Source organism: Argopecten irradians, chromosome 3 (assembly GCF_041381155.1).
Source record: "Argopecten irradians isolate NY chromosome 3, Ai_NY, whole genome shotgun sequence".
Classification (NCBI taxonomy): Eukaryota; Metazoa; Mollusca; class Bivalvia; order Pectinida; family Pectinidae; genus Argopecten; species Argopecten irradians.
Genome location: NC_091136.1, coordinates 57,659,036 through 57,681,639, shown reverse-complemented (window position 1 = coordinate 57,681,639; position 22,604 = coordinate 57,659,036). Strand labels below are relative to the sequence as shown.

The following is a 22,604-nucleotide window of genomic DNA, read 5'->3' as shown; positions in this document are numbered from 1 at the left end:
ATTTTAAGCTTTAAAATCCTACTCCTCCTTCATCCTTGGATGGATTTCATCCATATTTAGTGTGAAACATCATTAGGGAAGGACAATCATATTTTATATAAATGAGCCTGGTCCGACCCCTAGGGGCTGAGGGATGGGGCCCCCAAAAGGCAAACTTTCTTATTTTAAGCTTTAAAATCCTACTCCTCCTTCATCCTTGGATGGATTTCATTTATATTTAGTGTTAAACATCATTGGGGAAGGACAATCATATTTTATATAAATGAGCCTGGTCCGACCCCTAGGGGCTGAGGGGTGGGGCCCCAAAAGGGCAAATTTTCTTAATTTTGCTGGCCCACTTCCTGTTTTCAGGTTTCAGTGTCTGATCTCAATGAAAATTGGTCTATAGGGGTTTTAATTGATGCCGAACAACGTGCAAACATTTTCGTAAAGATTATTTTATTCCAAGATGGCCGCTGGCCCATTTCCTGTTTTAAGGTTTCAGTCTCTGATCTTAATGAAAATTGGTCTATAGGGGTTTTAATTGATGCTGAAAAACATGCAAACATTTTCGTAAAAATTTTGGTATTTCAAGATGGCTGCTGGCCCACTTCCTGTGTTCGGGTTCATTCCAGATCTCAATGAAAATTGGTCTATAGGGGTTTTAATTGATTCAGAAGGGGGAACTTTAGGTGAGGACAATCATATTTTATAAAGGACCAGGCTAAGACCCATGGGGATAGTACGGCGGAGGTCCAAACTGGGAGCTTAGCTGAAATTTGGCTTTAAAATCTGACTCCTTATATTAATCCTTGAATGGGTTACAACCATATATGGATGAAGGGCTACCAAGTTTGTTCAACAAATGCCATTTACCTATTTCAGAAGCTTACATATTCAACTAAGGAGTTCTTGTATTATTTATATTAATTGTTTACCACTACTTTATACTGTGACTTTGTTGTTTTGTGCCATGAGTCAGATGACCGTAAAGGCCCATGGGCCTCTTGTTTTCAATGTAAAAGCAATGTTTGAACGATGCACTGTGCTACATTGTATATAGTATCAGTCATGTTATTTCATTATTTTTTCTTAAATTTTATTTCACCAAATTTTATTACACATGAAAAAATTGATATTGATTTCTTAAATGACAATCTCTTCTTATTTTTCATTATAGGTGAAAACAAATTTCTTCTATTGGATGAGGAGCTGAGGAACATACCCTGGACGAGAGGTTGTATTAATGCTAATATGATGACTGGCTGGAAGAAAGGTGTTTTTGCATTTATGAAGGAGAAACAACATCTAATCCATATAGCTGCCAAGAAAACAGCAGAAGCCTTACACCAGTAGAGGAACTTCTTGTAGATGTCTAATTCTTTTTCGATAAAAGTGAAAAGAGAAAATCTGAATTTAAAGGTTCACAGGACATCTTTGATGTGGACCAAAAACGTATGCTAAAACATGGATGAACTATGTGACTTATAAATGGTTTACTAGGTGGCTTAAACATGGATGTACTAGGTGGCTTAAACATGGATGTACTAGGTGGCTTAAACATGGATGTACTAGATGGCTTAAACATGGATGTACTAGGTGGCTTAAACATGGATGTACTAGATGGCTTAAACATGGATGTACTAGGTGGCTTAAACATGGATGTACTAGATGGCTTAAACATGGATGTACTAGGTGGCTTAAACATGGATGTACTAGGTGGCTTAAACATGGATGCACTAGGCGGCTAAAACATGGATGTACTAGGTGGCTTAAAAATGGATGCACTAGGTGGCTTAAACATGGATGTACTAGGTGGCTTAAACATGGATGAACTAGGTGGCTTAAATATGGATGAACTAGGGTGCTTAAACATGGTTGCAGTAGGCGGCTAAAACATGGATGTACTAGGTGGCTTATATATGGATGTACTAGGTGGCTTAAACATGGATGTACTAGGTGGCTTAAACATGGATGTACTAGGTGGCTTAAACATGGATGCACTAGGCAGCTAAAACATGGATGCACTAGATGGCTTAAACATGGATGTACTAGGTGGCTTAAACATGGATGAACTAGGTGGCTTAAATATGGATGCACTAGGTGGCTTAAACATGGATGAACTAGGTGGCTTAAACATGGATGCAGTAGGCGGCTAAAACATGGATGTACTAGGTGGCTTAAACATGGATGCACTAGGTGGCTTAAACATGGATGTACTAGGTGGCTTAAATATGGATGTACTAGGTGGCTTATACATGGATGTACTAGGTGGCTGAGTATAGGCAGGTAAGAAACAAACATATATGATAGTGCTTGGTATATAATTTTCTAATCGAAATTTCCGTTTTGATTTTTGAATTTTATTTATTTGATAAAGAGTCTGAAAGTCTGTTCACAATTGGCATTTTGCTGATGTCTTGTTGACTGTGTATTAGACTATTACTTGTTTAAAAATTTGATTGTATAATTCTTAGACAGTTTACATGTAAGGACTGTTTTGAAAACTAACAATGTGCTATTTATGGTGATTTGTATGATTTCAGGTGCCTTAAAAGACTCTTCCATAACTGGATCCCTTTGAAAGCATATTTTAAGGAACAGTATGACCAGTAAGAGGCCAAAAGCCAAAGGGCCAAGAAGGCTTCAGTGTCAAAGCCTACCAAGTCCCCTGGCCAGCATGTAGTGAGCAAAGCAAAGCCTGATAGTAAACCAGGGGCGTAGGAAGCGGGGGGGCAGGGGGGGCAACTGCCCCCCCGTTCCCCAGGACGGGGGGGGGCAAACATGTCTTTTTGCCCCCCCATTTTCGCCGACTGAAATTTTCTAAAAATGCTTATTTGAAAGAAAAAAGGGTCCTCCTACACATTTTTCGTACTTCATTCTAGAAAATTTTCCGCTGCGCGGCGCATTTCCTAAAACGTTCAAGCACATAATGTCAAACCTTAAATAGTGAAAATTCAATACACACAAACTAGACTAAAAATGTCCATCAAGGGATTCTATGTGCTATTTTAAAAAAATGTCTCTTAAAAGATCAATTTGTTTATATGTCTTAGCGAGACAATTAATTCATTTTTTTTTTATGTTACACAACAATGTGCCGATGGTGTGAAGCCGGTATATTCAGATCGAGTAGGGTAATATTATGACGACACAATTATCATTTCTAAATGCAGGTAGCTTTAAATCGAAAAATTATCATGTTAAGAACGCTTTATAATCATTAAACTTTATTGTAAAACTCATCTCAGCCATTCTAAATCGTAATTTTTTTCCCCAGGGGAGACCCCCGGACCCCACTAACACCAAATTCTCGCACCTTTGGGCGCTCGCAAATTCATCAAAATGCATCGTAAAAATCATCAAAGCCATTCTAAATCGTAATTTTTTTCCCGGGGGAGACCCCCGGACCCCCTTAACACCAAATTCTCATGCCTTTGGGCGCTCGCAAATTCATCGAAATGCATCGTAAAAAATCATCTCAGCCATTCTTAATCGTAATTTTTTCCCGGGGGAGACCCCCCGAACCCCCTAACACCAAATTCTCACGCCTTTGGGCGCTTGCACATTCATCAAAATGCATCGTGAAACTCATCTCAGCCATTCTAAATCGTAATTTTTTTCCCGGGGGAGACCCCCGGACCCCCCTATCGCCAAATTCTCATGCCTTTGGGCGCTCGCAAATTCATCAAAATGCATCGTAAAAATCATCTAAGCCATTCTGAATCGTAATTTTTTTCCCGGGGGAGACCCCCGGACCCCCCAAACACCAAAATCTCGCGCTGTCGGGCGATCGCAAAATCATCAAAATACATAAAACTCATCCCGGGGGTCACCCTCAGACCCCTAATAAAACACCAAAATCTCGCACCTTCGACGCTCACATGCTAATTCGGCCAATTTGCGTATTCGTTAATTTCCTTTTAGCGACCCCACTGTCTATAAATGTGTACAAGGATTAAATTTAGTGATATATAAAAAATGAACATAAAGCATATATTATATGGTTGGGAGTTGAATTAATCTCCTCCTGTAGGTGTGGCGGGGGGGGGGGGGGGGGGGGGGGGGGGGGGGGGTTACAAAATATTGAGGACCTTTGCCCCCCCATGACGTTTCATCTTCCTACGCCACTGTAAACCATCGTCTACACCCCAGTTGCCAGACCTGTCATATGCAGAAAAGAAAATTCCTAGCATTTTTGTCATTCTTAATGCCTAAATGCCTAAAGAGTGTATGTTACTCACATGTAAAAAAAGTGAAACTTTAGGCTATGTGATTGTATATATATGTGTGTGTATTTGTTATGTCTTCCAATCAGGTGTAAACTTAAGGAAATAAAAGAATTGAATTGAATTGAGAACTTGAGCCTATGACTGTCATATATTGATGTGTTACAGTGTATAGGTCTAGTGAACATTTCTAGGTCTTTACCAACTCAGAAGAATTTATTTTTAATTTTTAATTTAATCAAAAGTTATTTTGCATTATTTCTTATTTGTTTCCTGTATATTCTATCATGATTTTCTTACTTTGTATTTCTATTGAATTAGGTTTTATTTGTATACTGATACAGGTAGTATTATCTTTACATGATGAAATGTGATTAAGTGTAATATTGGTTATTCTTTATAAATTTTATTGGTGATATAACTAAATGGTGAGTATGTATGCAAAAACATGAGCATAGTTAGTGTCATTTGAGTGCTTTATTAAAATTTTACCTTAATGCACCTCTTGGCATTTGTGAATGCAAAAATATCTGACAGTGTGGCAAAACTACTGACAACCAGCTTACTAAATACTGATAGGCTCTGAAAAGGGTTCCCAGGTCTGAAACAGCCTTAGTTGGAGGGGGCATGGTAGAACTTCTATAAGGGCAAGTCAATAAATACCTAGCCCATCTTATTTCTGATTGAGATATAGTCACAATTTTCATATCTTGTTTTAATGTTCGACATGCTACATGATTACATGCCTTTCTTAAATACTTTTAAAATGTCACTCATGATAGTCATACAAAGGCATGTTTTTCATCTAAAGTTAAGTACAGTGCTCTAATTTGGTACAGTGGACCCTCCATAATCTGGACACCTTCATTCCCGATTACAAATTTTCCGGACTGCCGAATTTCTTGCTCTTAGTCAATTTAAAATTTTCATGTACAAGTTACTCCCCTTGACCTTGTAATCGATGAAAGGTTTTTTATGTAACGTATGTGCACTAAAATAAATACTTTGTTCATTACATTTTACAGGTTGAATTCCAATCAGAATTGAGAACTTTATATTGATGTGTTACGTATTTTCTAGTCTTTACCATGAAGAATTTATTTTTAATGAAATAAACATATTTCAGAAAATCATCCGTATTTCTATTGAATTAGGTTTTATTTGTATACTGATACAGGTAGTATTATCTTTACATGTGTGATTAAGTGTGATATTGGTTATTCTTTATAAATTTTATTGGTGATATAACTAAATGGTGAGTATGTATGCAAAAACATGAGCATAGTTAGTGTCATTTAAGTGCTTTGTTAAAATTTTACCTTAATGCACCTCTTGGCATTTGTGAATGCAAAAATATCTGACAGTGTGGCAAAACTACTGACAACCAGCTTACTAAATACTGATAGGCTCTGAAAAGGGTTCCCAGGTCTGAAACAGCCTTAGTTGGAGGGGGCATGGTAGAACTTCTATAAGGGCAAGTTAATAAATACCTAGCCCATCTTATTTCTGATTGAGATATAGTCACAAGTTTCATATCTTGTTTTAATGTTCGACATGCTACATGATTACATGCCTTTCTTAAATACTAAATGTCACTCATGATAGTCATACAAAGGCATGTTTTTCATCTAAAGTTAAGTACAGTGCTCTAATTTGGTACAGTGGACCCTCCATAATCTGGACACCTTCATTCCCGATTACAAATTTTCCGGACTGCCGAATTTCTTGCTCTTAGTCAATTTAAAATTTTCATGTACAAGTTACTCCCCTTGACCTTGTAATCGATGAAAGGTTTTTTATGTAACGTATGTGCACTAAAATAAATACTTTGTTCATTACATTTTACAGGTTTTTTCGTATTATGTTATGAATATGAAATAAACATATTTCAGAAAATCATCCGGATTATTGTGGAATTTATTAATGAAAACTACATTTCGTTCTCAAAATGGAGTTCCAGATTCGGAATCCGAATTTCCGGACTAGTGAGTATAAATAACGTTAAGGAAATTGGTTCCCTGACACTTCTATCCGAATCGTGAGTTTTTAAGACTATTGGCGTCCGGATTATCTCGGGTTCACTGCACTTGTATTTAAAATTTCATGAGTAAGGCGATGCTTATTGGCCTTCTGCACCATCTTATGCTCAGGCTAAATTCTGGGTAGAGAAATTCAAATGGATAATGGATGTTATCAACAAAGAAATGTGTAGGAATGTTCAGGATCCTGTATACTCCCATAGGCAAATTTTGGTGGAAGAAATAGCGCAGACATTAGGCATTTCACATGGTAGTGTTTAAAAAATCTTTTATGATCTGTTTTCACAAGCTAATTGACCCTAATGAGCAAATGGCAACAAGAGTATCAGTATGCAGTGCCTTGTTGAAGTGTTTAGGCCAAAAGATGATTTTTTTTTTTCGTCTGTGTGCCTTATTAGTCTTGAGACTTAAATTCATTATTATGTGCCATGGAAAGCTTGAGTCATCAGTTGGTAGGGGCCTGGGGTCCAAGGCGTCGAAGACTCAATCATCTGTTGACATAGTGATGAACACAACACACTAGTGTTTTATGATGGATTTCTTACTCAAGAGAAGTACAATAACTGGAGAAAACTATGCAATCTTGCTAGACCGGCTGAGTAACTCCATTGCTTGAGTCCACACATGCAAAGTTTCAATGGATGCTGTAGAGCCAGACCTAGCTCCTGGTGAATTCTTCTTTTTCCCAAACTTTAAAAAGATGACTATGGACATTATTTTTGGTCTACAAAAGAAGTTGTGACAGCAGTTGAGGAGGAGCTTAGGATCATCACTGGTATCTAGCAGCGCGAGCGATATCACACACACAACACACACGGAGTGCGCGCACACACACACACATTGACGTGACACACATTTTGGTCTTAATTTTACGAGACCTGAGCTTTAAAATCCACTACTCTATATCCTTCATCCTTGATGAGGATTTCATCCATATTTGGTGTGAAAACCATCATTGGGAAAGGACAATCATTATTATTATAAATGAGCATCTGGTCTGACTCCTAGGGGCTGAGAGGGTGGGGCCCACAAATGGGGAAATTTTTCTAAAATTTAGGCTTTAAAAAATCCTACTCCTCCTCCTTCATCCTTGTGAAAGGATTTCATCCATATTTAGTGTGAAACATCATTGGGGAAGGACAATCATATTTTATATATAAATGAGTCTGGTCTGACCCCTAGGGGCTGAGGGGGGGGGCCCAAAATGGGCAAATTTTCTTAATTTAAGCTTTAAAATTCCTACTCCTCCTTCATCCTTGGATTGATTTCATCCCATATTTGGTGTGAAACATCATTCGGGAAGGACAATCATGTTTTATATAAATGAGCCTGGTCCGACCCTAGGGGCTGAGGGGGGGCCCCAAAATGGAGAAATTTTCTTAATTTTAGCTTTAAAATCCTACTACTCCTTCATCCTTGGATGGATTTTATCCATATTTGGGTGTGAAACATCATTGGGAAAGGAAAATCATATGTTATATAAATTGAGTCTGGTCTGACCCCTAGGGGCTGAGGGGTAGGGCCCCAAATGGGGAAATTTTCTTAATTTAAGCTTTAAAATCCTACTCCTCCTTCATCCTTGGATTGATATCATCCATATTTGGTGTGAAACATCATTGGGGAAGGAAAATCATATTTTATATAAATGAGCCTGGTCCGACCCCTAGGGGCTGAGGGGTGGTGCCCCAAAAGGGCAAATTTTCTTAATTTAAGCTTTAAAATCCTACTCCTCCTTCATCCTTGGATTGATTTCACCCATATTTGGTCTGAAACATCATTCGGGAAGGACAATCATATTTTATATAAATGAGTTTGGCCCGGCCCCTAGGAGCTGAGGGGTGGGGCCCCAAAAGGGCAAATTTTCTTAATTTTAGCTTTAAAATCCTACTACTCCTTCATCCATGTATGGATTTCATCTATAATTGGTGTTAAACATCATTGGGGAAGGACAATCATAATTTATATAAATGAGCCTGGTCTGACTCCTAGGGGCTGAGGGATGGGGCCCCAAATGGGGAAATTTTCTTAAATTTAGCTTTAAAATCCTACTCCTCTTCCATCCTTGGATGAACTTCATCCATATTTGGTGTGAAACATCATTGGGGAAGGACAATCATATTTTATATAAATGAGTCTGGTCTGACCCCTTGGAGCTGAGGGGTGGGCCCCAAAAGGGCAAATTTTCTTAATTTTAGCTGGCCAACTTCCTGTTTTCAGGTTTCGGTCTCCGATCTCAATGAGAATTGGTCTATAGGAAATGATGCGGAACAACATTCAAACATTTTCGTAAAGATTTTGGTATTCCAAGATGGCCGCTGGCCCACTTCCTGTTTTAAGGTTTCAGTCTCTGATCTCAATGAAAATTGGTCTATAGGGGTTATAATTGATGCCAAGCAACATGCAAACATTTTCATAAATATTTTGGTATCTCAAGATGGCCGCCGGCCCACTTCCTGTGTTCGGGTTCAGTCTCCGATCTCAATGAAAATTGGTCTATATGGGTTTTAATTGATTCAGAAGGGGGAACTTTAGGTGAGGACAATCATATTTTATAAAGGACCGAGCTAAGACCCATGGGGATAGTACGGCGGAGGTCAAAAAAATGGGAGCTTTGCTGAAATTCGGCTTTAAAATATGACTCCATATATTAATCCTTGAATGGGTTACAACAACTAAGGAGTTCCTTGTATTGTTTATATTAATTGTTAACCACTACTTTATACTGTGACTTTGTTGTTTTGTGCCATGAGTCAGATGACCGTTAAGGCCCATGGGCCTCTTGTTACTCCTGAGCATTGATAATCTTTTCATCTCAATTTAAGTAGTTACTGTGCAATTTATACTTTCAATAAAATCTAAGCTTTATTTTATTTTGTTATCAGGACAAGTTGCAATCCCAGTTACTGAAGATTTCTCAGGATTGTGTCCAACAGGTCAAGGCCATATCTGGTACAGAGGTTGAAAGGTCAGTAGTAACAATAAAATGTAGTATATCCTTGCGATGGAATAAAATATGAAAAAAAAACAAAAAACTAATCAAATCTGTAATCCCTAGCGCTTTCGCAGCTACTGCTAGGGATAGATTTGTTTTTGTTTTTGTTTTTTCTTATATATACTTATACTGGTACATATTACATAATGGTATGTATATATTATACAAGGGCAGGCATATTCATAAACTTGATTATGATTGATAATTTCATTTCATTTTATTTATTTTCGTATTCTTAAAAGTCTAACACATATATCTTATCAATACCATGCACCATTCATGTTCACAACGTATAATTGTCACATTAAAGCCGCATAATCCGTATCTTTCAGGGTCCGTAAATCAACAAAAGAAAACTAGGGTACATATATTATAAAAATTATCAACTTTCCCCTAATTACACACTAAAAAAGTCCCAAGTTCAAAAGAAATTAATGATTAAAAATTCGATATCCAGAGTGTTTGAATATGCATACCGCGCCATTTTCAATGCTTATACGATCACGTGACTTTCCAGAGCAAACGAAATGGCGTGCCCAGTCAAAAGTGTGTCGTTCATGTTAGCAGGAACTTCTACGGAAGAACTTGTTACTTATCATGAACATATGAATGTTTTGTTATGTGGTGAAGTTAAAAAGTCCCCCAGAACAATATATGTACATTATCGTCGTGTACACATAGTTCCATTCGGTTATTTTGAGTGTTTACAATACGGCGATCGGTTGACTATGCTTTGCCTAATTTCCGGGGGCCACCGGAGCGATTTTTGTTGGAACGGTATTTAAACTTTGTATAGTATTAGACTAGATAATGAATTGTACAAAAATGTACCAGATATATAAATAATCGTATTGCTAAATAATTATATAGACAAGATACATCGTACTAGTTAGAGACAAAAATGGTTATCTACCTCCGACGATATTTTACTTGCCTTGGATAACCATTTGTTTTATTAAGGTCAAAATGAAATACATTAATAAATCAAGTAACATAAGCACGGAGAGCAAACTTGACATTATATGAATTTTGTTCAAAGTCATATGTGTATATATGTATACATATATCTATGTGTGATAAAAAAATCACCATGTACCGCCATAAACGAGTATAAAACTTTATACATGTATGTATATTTCTGATATTTTTGTTGGAAAAGCTCCATGTTCGTTAAAAACATGATGATAAATTAATTTCTTGTGAAACTATAAACATTTGGTTATATGATTTCAAGGATTACAGAAAATTACAAAAAAAAAAAATAAAAGAAAGAATGGGGTTGAGGTTGCAATAAGGCGGTTTAATGTGTGTTAAAAGTTCTGAATGTCTAACATGCAATTATGTACATATTTTCTGTGTAGATAATGAAGACAGCTCCCTTAGTTAAATTTGTGATGTACATGATAGCTTGCCAATGAACCATATAGCTACCATATAATATGATGTCCAGCCGTGAATTTGCCTCTGAATCAAATGAATCAGAAACATGCATAATAAAAGACCTAGATGTTTCTTATACAATCATATTCATGCACAAATAGCACATTCAAATGCATTGTATAGTGTCATGTACACATATTGTGCATTGAATTTTAAGTCAATAGAAAAATGACTGGAGTTCAAAATAACATCCAGTAGCAAATAAGCTGACCATAGCATGTGATTATCATGTCATCAGAGTAATTGCAGTAAAATTCATTTTTTAGTATGTATATAGTCTAACCTGGTGGAAAAACTAACTTTATTAGTTGTATTTTGTTAGTTTATCTTTATATATTCAAGCAATCCTAATTCCTTTAGTGTGATCTTGCTCCAAACACTAATTATGTGAAGTTGCTAAGAGCTTGTACATGTAGACCTTGATTGACCTGGACTAATTAGAAGTTATTTGTCAGTCTATTCCTTTCTAAATCAATCAAAACTTTGCAACTTAAAATAGTCAAAAATGAATAATGCAATTTAACAACATGCATCACAGGCTATTGTCTCTACAGATATATGGATATTCTTATATATATGTGCAATCTGTGTATTACACAACAACAAGATTTTTTTATTACACATAGGGATATATGTATATCTATAGAGCCAATATCTTGAGATTTGACACTGACTTTTGACCCAAATAACCTTTGATCTAGCTCCAGTCTTGTTTGCTATTTATTTTCTGTATTTGAACATTTCTGAAATGAACACTACATAATTAAACAACTCAGACAAATGACATATATTATTTTAATTGGTTTATTATTCATAAATTAGAATTACATCCTTGTCCCATATAAATTATTCAAAAGTTATACACACTAGGTGTGTAAACATGCAATAATCATTATTATTCCTTTTTTCATTTGTGTGAAGAAGAAATGAATAATTTGAAAATATCCTGGTGATAATAGTAAAGAATTATGCTAGGTTTTTTCTGTCCTTCCTTCTTGAAAATAATTTCTTTCTGGTTCATAATGGGTACATAACAAACAGACTCTATTTTTTACTGTCAGTTTTGTCAGAGATACATGTAGTTGTTTTTCCCTTTTATTTTTGGGCGAGCTGCCATCACATCTTGCACTTCTGTCATCTGGTTGAAGGTCCCTTATATTCTATAAAGAAAATGTGGAGTAAATGTCAGTTATGTACATAGATGAATACTGTATACATGCATGTACATATTCCTTCAGTGAAAGCCTACATGTAAATCAAACTAGTTCCAATTGTTTTCTGTCAAACACAAACTTATAACAATTACACATTTTTTGAACACGTTTATCAAAATCAAACCTCACTAGATACTAAGTTAGTCATTTCTTGAATTACAGAGGTCTAGGCATTTTCATGTGAAGAATAATGGTACTAATTAGTGCCAGAATTTATGTAGCCTAAATATATTGGATATAATACAATGTACATATTACATATTGTAAAAAGTCAATTACTATTCCTTACTTACACCACTTGTGATGTATTGGTGTGAATTTTATATAATTAAGAATTTAAGACCAGCAGATAGGATAACGGAAAAGATATCACACTCCTGACGCTGTAACAGTAGCTACATGTAGGCCTATATCGTACATAACACTGAAGAATGCGATCATCTTTTAGGGAAACGCGTATAATACTACTCTATGTATGCTTCTGTTGTAATCCAAGATTAAATCTGTTATATGTTCCCCAATTTATGAACACTTTGCCTGATTTCTAATATCTATTTTACTATGGTACCGATTCCAAAAAGCGACCAAACAAATAAATAGAATATAACTGTTACCCCTTCGGGGCCCCACTCACCTTATAGAGACGAAGAGAAGTCAGTTTATGTGGTTTTGGTAGATCATTCACAAATTATAGTTGTTGTCATAGCTCGAATTCGTTTTCACATAATATTCTCAGCAATTCACAACATGTTTTAGTTTAAATAATCTCCTTATTCACTTCGAATCAACAGTTGATTCTAAGCAGGCGTGCTTTCACTGCAAAGCTCGCTCCATTGCGGTAAACAACTTTTATTTCCGGACACGTGCAAAGTATCATTTCTAAGCTTTGGAGGCGGTAACTTTGGACTTTCTGTCGGACCGCTCATAAGTCTAAAATAAAATTTTGCATATTTATATCTTTGGACATCTTAACTTTCTAGACTTGTAATTTGGGGAAAGTTAATAACTTTTTAGGGCTATTACACCATATCTTGTCATTGTTTGTTTTACGGACCCTGAAAGATACAGATTATGTGGCTTTAATGGAAAAAATACCAAAGGTTGTAACTAGCCGTTTTTATCTCTAGCCCAGTCTTTATCTCTATTCTCTTCTTTTCTCTCTCTATCTATTGTTTACTACTTTAGTTTTATTTTTCCTTTTCGTGTCTTTTTTAATGTGTATTTGTGTTAAGATGAATATGTAAGTGAGGATTTCTCACTATTCTTGTATGTGAGAGAACCACAATATATGTATTTGTGAGTACATGCATGTGCGAGAGTATGTGTGTGTATGTGGTGTAAGTGGTATGAATGTTGTGTGATACCTTTATTTATACCAACAGCTTAATTAATATTAATTATTATTACTAGGAAGATTTGATTGAACCTATGAGGTTTTTGATAATGATGAGTCATTATGAAAATGAAGATAAGTTATTAATGGTGAATAATGATGATGGTGATGGATGATCATGATGATGAGATGATAATAAAGATGATGATGGTGATGAGCATTGACAGCATTAATGATTGGTGGCCATGATGATGCTGATGAGTGATGAAAATGAGGAATAACGGTAAAAATTATGAGTAAATGCAAATAATGAAAGGATTTGATTGGTGAAATGATGACGACTGCCTATGACTGATGAGAAAGATAATTTTGAGTGTGTTGATGAGGATCAATTATGATTGATGAGGATGAGCTCTTAAGTGTGAATGAAAACCATTGTGAGAATGATAATTATGATAAGAAATAATGTGCATATTAGAAAGTTTTTGTCTGTATATAATTGTAATTCCCCCCCCCCCCCCCAAAAAAAAAAAGAAAAAAAAGTCACCATCAAACAATATAATGGTTTTAACAGTAAAAATGAGAAACTGATAACAGTGAACAGATTAGGAATCTTGTATGGCTACAACATAACAGTATCTTTACTTGCAGTTACTGTGAAAACAGGATAGAGGCTGCACTGACTTTACTCCTACCAGACGAGCAGACTCAGACAGTGGTCTACACCGCAACAAAGATCGGTCTGCGTATTACTGTGGAAAAGGTGCAGCAATGGATGAACAAGCACATCACTACAGGTCAATTTTAATTTTTCATTTTAGAGAAAAGGCGTGCTGCATGAGATCATGTTCTCAATGATTGTATGATGTTGCTGTGACAATGCAATGACATCACAACAATGCAATGATATCACAACAACAACGCAATGACATCACAACAATGCAATGATATCACAACAACAACGCAATGACATCACAACAACAATGCAATGACATCACAACAACAATGCAATGACATCACAACAACATTGCAATGACATCACAACAACAATGCAATGACATCACAACAACAATGCAATGACATCACAACAACAATGCAATGACATCACAACAACAATGCAATGACATCACAACAACATTGCAATGATATCACAACAACAACGCAATGACATCACAACAACAATGCAATGACATCACAACAACAATGCGATGACATCACAACAACATTGCAATGATATCACAACAACAACGCAATGACATCACAAAAACATTGCAATGACATCACAACAACAACGCAATGACATCACAACAACATTGTAATGACTTCTGAAAGTTTTGTTTTCAGGTCCAATTTTGAGAGGCAAATTAATTTAACAACTACATAAATGGTAAATGCAAGATAGAAAGTTTCATGTAACTCTTGTTCAGTGAAGAGAATATGATACAGTGTCTTTATGTCCTTGATATGTTGATATCCTTAACAGCTATGTACCAGATTGAGCTACAGACAGAGTTAGAGCGCATCCTCAAAACTTGTATGCTGACACAGCAGAAGCCTAATGAGCCGACTGAAGTAGGTGTTTTAGGCAGTAGCACAGAGGCAGAAGGATGTGTGGATGTCATAGCTAAAGAGCATGATGACAGCGCCCCGAGTCCCTCGGATATCCTTATAGCATTCAAGGTAAGATTGTACTAATATGTGCCAAGTTACATTAGGGTATGTGTGAATACTGCACTGAAACATAATGTACCCGAAAAACACCTGGCTCCAAGATCATGCTTAACTTTTGATCTGAACTTTTGTTTAGCCAATCAAAAATGGTGCAAATTTTGGTAATCTCTTTATAGATAGTTTTGAAGTTAAGACTTTTCACAATTTATCTTTGAAGTAGTTTTCTGATATTTGGTCAGTTTGATTTTTGCATCAGTCAGGACAGTTAAAAATGAAGAATTTTGGGGTTATACCTCAGAATGTAACCGGATTGTTGAGTAATTATAAGAATTGCAAGACTAATAATCATACATATGACTTGATCTGTTTTTGTTTCCAAAACCATGGTTTACTCAGAAACTGACTTACATAACAAATGACTGTTTGCCCACAGCTAGTGGTAAGGGATGTAACATTTGGACCTGAGATGCCTGATGAAGAGGAAATTAAGGCTGTGATATCCCAAGTACAAACTGTGATCAAGACAAGACAGGTGTGTACAGTACTGAAATACTAGGCAAAAATCAAAATTAGTATACAGATTGGTACAAAATAGTTTAGGTAGGGATTGAAGGTGTGACACTTGGTCCAAAACAATGTTACAATGATTATTGTTAGCTCACCTGGCCCAAAGGGCCGGTGAGCTTATGTCATGGCGCGGCATCCGTCGTTCGTCAACATTTCCTTTAAAACACTACTGGTCATATGACAGGGTTCGCACAGGCTTGAAAAGCCTTTGAATTTTGAGTGTCTGCCTTGAAAGGCCTTGAAATTGATATATGGCCTTGAAAGGCCTTGAAAAATGGTCGTATATCCTTGAAAACATAATTATAGGCCTTGAATTTACTTAATCTATCACAGATATCTTTTTATTTTGGTGGTTAATTGCAGAAAAATCATTAAAAAATTTCTTCACCCTTACCACGCTTATCACGGCATATTGACATGAAAATGACGTTTGTGGAGTTTCTAGAATGTACCACCTGTTATCGGTAATATGATACTCGGAACACAGCTGGTTTTATCATTATCCATAAAAAATAGAATCAGGGTCTTCTGTGGGTTTGTTATTTATGAGGGGTTAAGTAATAATTATATATAAGATATAGACAGATAACTGAGCATCACTAACCAGCTACAAAACATGGCGGGGAGCCTGGCTAACATCAGAAGGTGAGGACAATAATGATGACTGCATTTTGATATCATATTAAATTCTGACAGTGAATTGGATTAGTTTAATGGTTTTCTTTAGATATTGTTCAAGGCAAATTATAGTTAAAGATAGGCAATTTGAGATGGTAAAATCATAATTAAATATCTGTATTTTGAGATGGTACAATCTCCAAAAGATCAGGAATTTCTTACAGATGTTGAGAGAGGATGAGAGAGGGATGGTTATTAGTTTGATATAGTGATGTATGGGAAAGTAGAGGAATTGAAGCATCTGTAATGTCAATCTTGTTCAAGCAAATTGAAGTTATAACGGAAGACTAAGAGTATGGCTTTCTAGTTTTTATTTGACAATGATGTGATGGTTAGATTGAAATTTCCCAAATTATTTGTTCACTTAAAATTGTCTGCAAATTCGCCAGATATCATCAATATAAAGGATTAATGTGAGAAGAATGAAAGAAACATTTTTATTTTCTTGTCAATATGAAATTCTTATGGTTATAATATGGTTATAAGTGCCTTGAATTTTATCATCAAAAGCCTTGAAAAGGCCTTGAAAAGCCTTGAATTTCATATCTTGATTTCTGTATGAACCTTGAGTTCCGCATGGATTCTAACCAAATTTGGCCAGAAACATCCTTTCGGGAAGGGGAACAGAGTTTGTATAAATTTTAGCTCTTACCACCCAGGGGCAGGAGGGGCAAGGCCCAATAGGGAAAATAGAGTTAAATCCTATAAATCGCTACTAGTCATAGAGTTCTACATGGATTGTAACCAAATTTGGCCAGAAACATCCTCTGGGGAAGGGGAGCAGAGTTTGTATAATTTTTGGCTCTGACTCCCAGGGGGCAGGAGGTGGGGGGCCCAATAGGGAAATTAAAGGTAAATATTTTAATTTCTTCAAGAAAAACAAACAATGAACCTGTATGCAGAACATTGGCATTACAAACCAGGTGAACAATACAGGCCCTTCTGGGCCTCTAGTTGTCATAAGTACAGAGGATTCCGCTTATTTGAATTATGCATTTTCCAGTCGAAAATATTCGAATAACCGGGGTATTCGAATAGGCGGAGATGGCAGAAAAAGATGAGAAAAAGCCTGCCAATTGATACCAAATGCAATAACTAAACATGCACTTTGATTATCACAGAGCTATGTGTATTTCATGATTTAAATTGTGATAGTATGAATGTATGGTTTGTTTACAGGATGTCCTGCCTGGTGTTTATGTAGCATACGGCCAGCTGGTCCTAGATCTGTGCCTCGCCTTAGGTAGGAGTCTAGACACATAACACAAGTGTTCTGTAAAATACTCAGCATTTATAATCACCAATCATTATTATATCTCAGATATTTGTCCAGCACAACTTTGATGTTCACATTTTTGAAACATTAGTTTGATGGTTAAATAGATTTACTCCAAGAGAATTTTGATTTTCCATATTGTCAAATGAGAGAACTATCATGCTTAAATTAAAAATCTATACTTAATCTCCAAAAAGAGATTGATGTCTTGTACTAGAGCCTGAAATTAATCTTACAACCTGTATAATAGGTCTGTATTTAAATGCCTTTCTATTTAGTTTAGTGTTACACAACTTACCAGGTATACACAACAACACTGATTTAATATTGTACCAGCATGCTCAACTGTATCCAGTCACAATTCAATATTATAAAAGCTGGTGTTCAAAGTAGATTATATTCATTTTGACTCTTTTCTTTTAGATGTAAAATCTGAAAGAAAGAAAAATATCTTATTAAACACTGCATAGCAATAAAGACCTTTGAAATGGAATGTATGAATGATGTATCTGCTATGATGAATGATTTCAGTCCAACGCTTTCCTGACCAGTGGCCAAATGATAAACTTGAAGTGTTCCATACCTTGTGGAGGACACACCTAGAAAAGGTCACTCCATTACAAGGCTTCCTCTGTCCACGAGTAGTTTTTCTGATGAACTGTTGTAGTAATCCTCAGGTAGGTTACGTGTCTGGTATTTAATTGTTCATTTATATCTACCTTGAAGATACATGGTATAGCCATAAAATTAGCAAATAGCTAACATAGACAGTGTACAGCCATATATTGATCTGACTATATTGATAACTATATTGATATTTCCTTATAACTAACATAGACAGTGTACAGCCTTGTGTTGATCCGGCTATATTGATAACTTTATTGATATTTCCTAATAGCTAACATAGACAGTGTACAGCCATGTATTGATCCGACTATATTGATAACTTTATTGATATTTCCTAATAGCTAACATAGACGGTGTACAGCCATGTGTTGATCCAACTATATTGATAACTTTATTGATATTTCCTAATAGCTAACATAGACAGTGTACAGCTGTGTGTTGATCTGACTATATTGATAACTTTATTGATATTTCCTAATAGCTAACATAGACGGTGTACAGCGGTGTGTTGATCCGACTATATTGATAACTATATTGATATTTCCTAATAGCTTACATGGACAGTGTACAGCCATGTATTGATCCGACTATATTGATAACTTTATTGATATTTCCTTATAGCTAACATAGACAGTGTACAGCTGTGTGTTTATCTGACTATATTGATAACTATATTGATATTTCCTTACAGCTAACATAGACAGTGTACAGCCATGTATTGATCCAACTATATTGATAACTTTATTGATATTTCCTAATAGCTAACATAGACAGTGTACAGCCGTGTATTGATCCGACTATATTGATAACTATATTGATATTTCCTTACAGCTAACATGGACAGTGTACAGCCGTGTATTGATCCGACTATTAGAAGATGGCCTTCTGTCATTTGGACAGCTCCAGAAGATGTGTCATAGCACTCTACAGGCTATACAGGTGAATAGATGTCCAAATTTGTATATAATGTTTCAAGTGGTTAACAGCTGTTAGACAAGGAAACCTATTGAATGAAACTGTACATGGTTTTAATTTCAAATTTTCCTCCTCAATGGCGAAAATATAGGGTGGCTAAAATTCAATATCCTATTTTCTGGTACATATGGTGAAACCCTTTGAGAGCAAGGATTGATGTGATTTCCGTGGTTTATATTACAGGACTATGTGAGATATCTGAGCTGGTGTGTTAAATGATGTGATTTCCATGTTTTATATTAAAGGACGGCGTGAGATATCTGAGCTGGTGTATTAAATGATGTGATTTCCATGTTTTATATTACAGGACGACCTGAGATATCTGAGCTGGTGTATTAAATGATGTGATTTCCATGTTTTATATTACAGGATGGCGTGAGATATCTGAGCTGGTGTATTACTGCCGTTCTATCATAAGATTGCACGATTGTGTTACAGTACTAGTGTATCGACTCACTGTAGTAGATTACATCGCTACATGTTACAGGTGAAGTGCCTATGTAACACGCATTGTGATTGGCTGAGTTGATCTAAAAATAGAAGAGAAAAACGTGTGTGCACAGTAAAGCTTTTTTTTTTTAGCCTGCCATGCTTGGTCTCATTTTCTTCCGATATTCGACGAATTTAACAACTTCTTCACTGACCTTTGTTGGTGTCATGATAGACCGAACACGTGGAAGCAGAGAACCATGCTGTTCCTCGCACAACTTTGCGATGTTTCCGACAGGTGGATTTACAAACGTCGGCCGCTTTAGATATATTTCCATAGTACACCCCATGCCATCATTGTACATTTTCACTACCCTTTCGCGTACTTTTAGATCGGTTCGTGGCTTTGACATGTCGACATATGATCGGTTGAGGACTGCTTCTAATTTTGGCTGTGATCGGTTGAACCGCTTCTAATTTTGGCGAGATTAAAAGAGTAACGTATCGTTACACATGTGCAAACACACATGTAACTTACCGGTAACTTATAATATGCACGCGTTGGCAGCTTGGCGATCGACGATTTTTAGTACTTCCACACTTTTTTATTCAGTATAAAGTTCAAATTCAGAGTTAAATTGACATTTTATATATACCTTACCATAATTATGAAACTGAACAGTTGTTTTAGCAGATAATTTCTTCTTGACCTTCATATTTATTCATTAACGGTACCAGTATTATCATGTTTTTAAAAATCAATATTATGTATTCTTCTACAGCTAGTATAACCTGATTGTGTGTTATCTCTTTCCATGTTTGATTTTTTTTTTTCAATCATCTTATTTATATATTTACAACAGCTATTTCAGGAAACTCTGTCAGTCAAGTTCGTCACATGTGCTAAGTGTACTACGGAAAAAACCACCCAACAGTCATGTATATTACAGCGCGAATTCTATATATCAGCGTTATTTATTTTTACAGCGTAATACTTCTATTTTACAAATATTAATTTTTCAGATGTTTATCTATGAACATTTGTGATTGTTTCGACGTACTTACAACGTCCCGATTGCACAAATAGGTTGCATTGTGTAACGTTTCTTTATATACACACTTCAGCCAATCACAATGCGTGTTACATAGACACTTCACCTGTACCATGTAGCGATATAATCTACTACAGTGAGTTGATACACTAGTACTGTAACACAATCGTGCAATCTTATGATAGAACGGCAGTAAATGATGTGATTTCCATGTTTTATATTACAGGACGATGTGAGATATCTGAGCTGGTGTATTAAATGATGTGATTTCCGTGTTTTATATTACAGGACAACGTGAGATATCTGAGCTGGTGTATTATATGATGTGATTTCCATGTTTTATATTACAGGACGACGTGAGATATCTGAGCTGGTGTATTAAATGATGTGATTTCCATGTTTTATATTACAGGACGACGTGAGATATCTGAGCTGGTGTATTAAATGATGTGATTTCCGTGTTTTATATTACAGGACGGCAGTAGATATCTTTAGCTGGTGTATTAAATGATGTGATTTACATGTTTTATATTACAGGACAACGTGAGATATCTGAGCTGGTGTATTAAATGATGTGATTTCCATGTTTTATATTACAGGACGACGTGAGATATCTGAGCTGGTGTATTAAATGATGTGATTTCCATGTTTTATATTACAGGACGGCGTGAGATATCTGAGCTGGTGTATTAAATGATGTGATTTCCATGTTTTATATTACAGGACGGCGTGAGATATCTGAGCTGGTGTATTAAATGATGTGATTTCCGTGTTTTATATTACAGGACGGCCTGAGATATCTGAGCTGGTGTATTAAATGATGTGATTTCCATGTTTTATATTACAGGACGGCGTGAGATATCTGAGCTGGTGTATTAAATGATGTGATTTCCATGTTTTATATTACAGGACGACGTGAGATATCTGAGCTGGTGTATTAAATGATGTGATTTCCATGTTTTATATTACAGGACGACGTGAGATATCTGAGCTGGTGTATTAAATGATGTGATTTCCATGTTTTATATTACAGGAAGACCTGAGATATCTGAGCTGGTGTAATAAATGATGTGATTTCCATGTTTTATATTACAGGATGAGGTGAGATATCTGAGCTGTTGTATTAAATGATGTGTCAGTGATTTCCATGTTTTATATTACAGGACGACATGTGATGTCTGAACTGGTGTATTAAATGATGTGATTTCCATGTTTTATATTACAGGACGACATAAGATATCTGAGCTTGTGTATTAAATGATGTGATTTCCATGTTTTATATTACAGGACGACGTGAGATATCTGAGCTGGTGTATATGTGAGGTAGTGGAGCACTTCCAGGGTCCGTCTGCGTTGCCCCTTTCAGACACACTAGATTGGATGTATCAGCTGACTGGGGACAATTCTTCATTAGCTGACCATATTACCAAAACGTCTAAACTTCTGTGTTCTAGTCAGATTGTGTATCAACAAGATGTTCATGTAGGACTAGAATGTACAGACCAGTCTGTGGTGAACACAAAGCCAGCAGTCAAGTCTACTGGAGTCACTGTGCTATCTGTTGATTCATCAAAGGGTTTAACTGTGAAACAAGGAGATGCAAGCAAACTGGATATTGTTAAGGAGACAGTAAAAGAAAACTTAAGTTATCAAAATGAATAAGTTATATGAGCCTCCACTCATAAGCCACTTTACCACAAACCTGTCCATGTATCACCCGTGCCAAGGTGATTCCATGCATATGGAATTAAACATAGTTGGAATTCAGTTTGACCTGTGTGATCACTTAATCAATTTTCTGACCGGCACATTTCTGAATTCGTGAATAAGCATGAGGCAGTGTAAAGTAATTATTTACAGAAATAATTGTTGGTGAGGAGAATACACGATTGATTCTCATGAACAAGTTATGCAATAAAAAAAAAATAAAAAAATAAAAAATAGAAATTATTGAATGTAACACAATTAGCAATGCATTATTAATACTTTTCTTTCACCCATTTTGTAAAGAGATGTGTTTATGAAGTGCTAAATTAACATTACCACCTTCTTTTTGATTCTGAATTGATTCCATGGATTTCCATAAGGTGCTCCCCACACACC

General features: G+C 35.9%; 1 protein-coding gene across 1 annotated transcript in view; it reads left to right on the top strand.

Annotated features, from left to right (window-relative positions):
- Positions 1-22,269, top strand: part of LOC138319204 (codanin-1-like) — a 57,137-nt gene extending 34,868 nt beyond the window's left edge. Inside the window, exons 20-27 of the mRNA XM_069262187.1 lie at positions 9,130-9,212; positions 13,878-14,023; positions 14,710-14,906; positions 15,331-15,429; positions 17,322-17,385; positions 17,950-18,095; positions 18,877-18,984; positions 21,789-22,269. Coding sequence (XP_069118288.1) covers positions 9,130-9,212; positions 13,878-14,023; positions 14,710-14,906; positions 15,331-15,429; positions 17,322-17,385; positions 17,950-18,095; positions 18,877-18,984; positions 21,789-22,163 — 1,218 coding nt within the window. The 3' untranslated portion in view covers positions 22,164-22,269. The remainder of the gene's footprint in view (positions 1-9,129; positions 9,213-13,877; positions 14,024-14,709; positions 14,907-15,330; positions 15,430-17,321; positions 17,386-17,949; positions 18,096-18,876; positions 18,985-21,788) is intronic.
- The last annotated feature ends 335 nt before the right edge of the window (positions 22,270-22,604 follow it).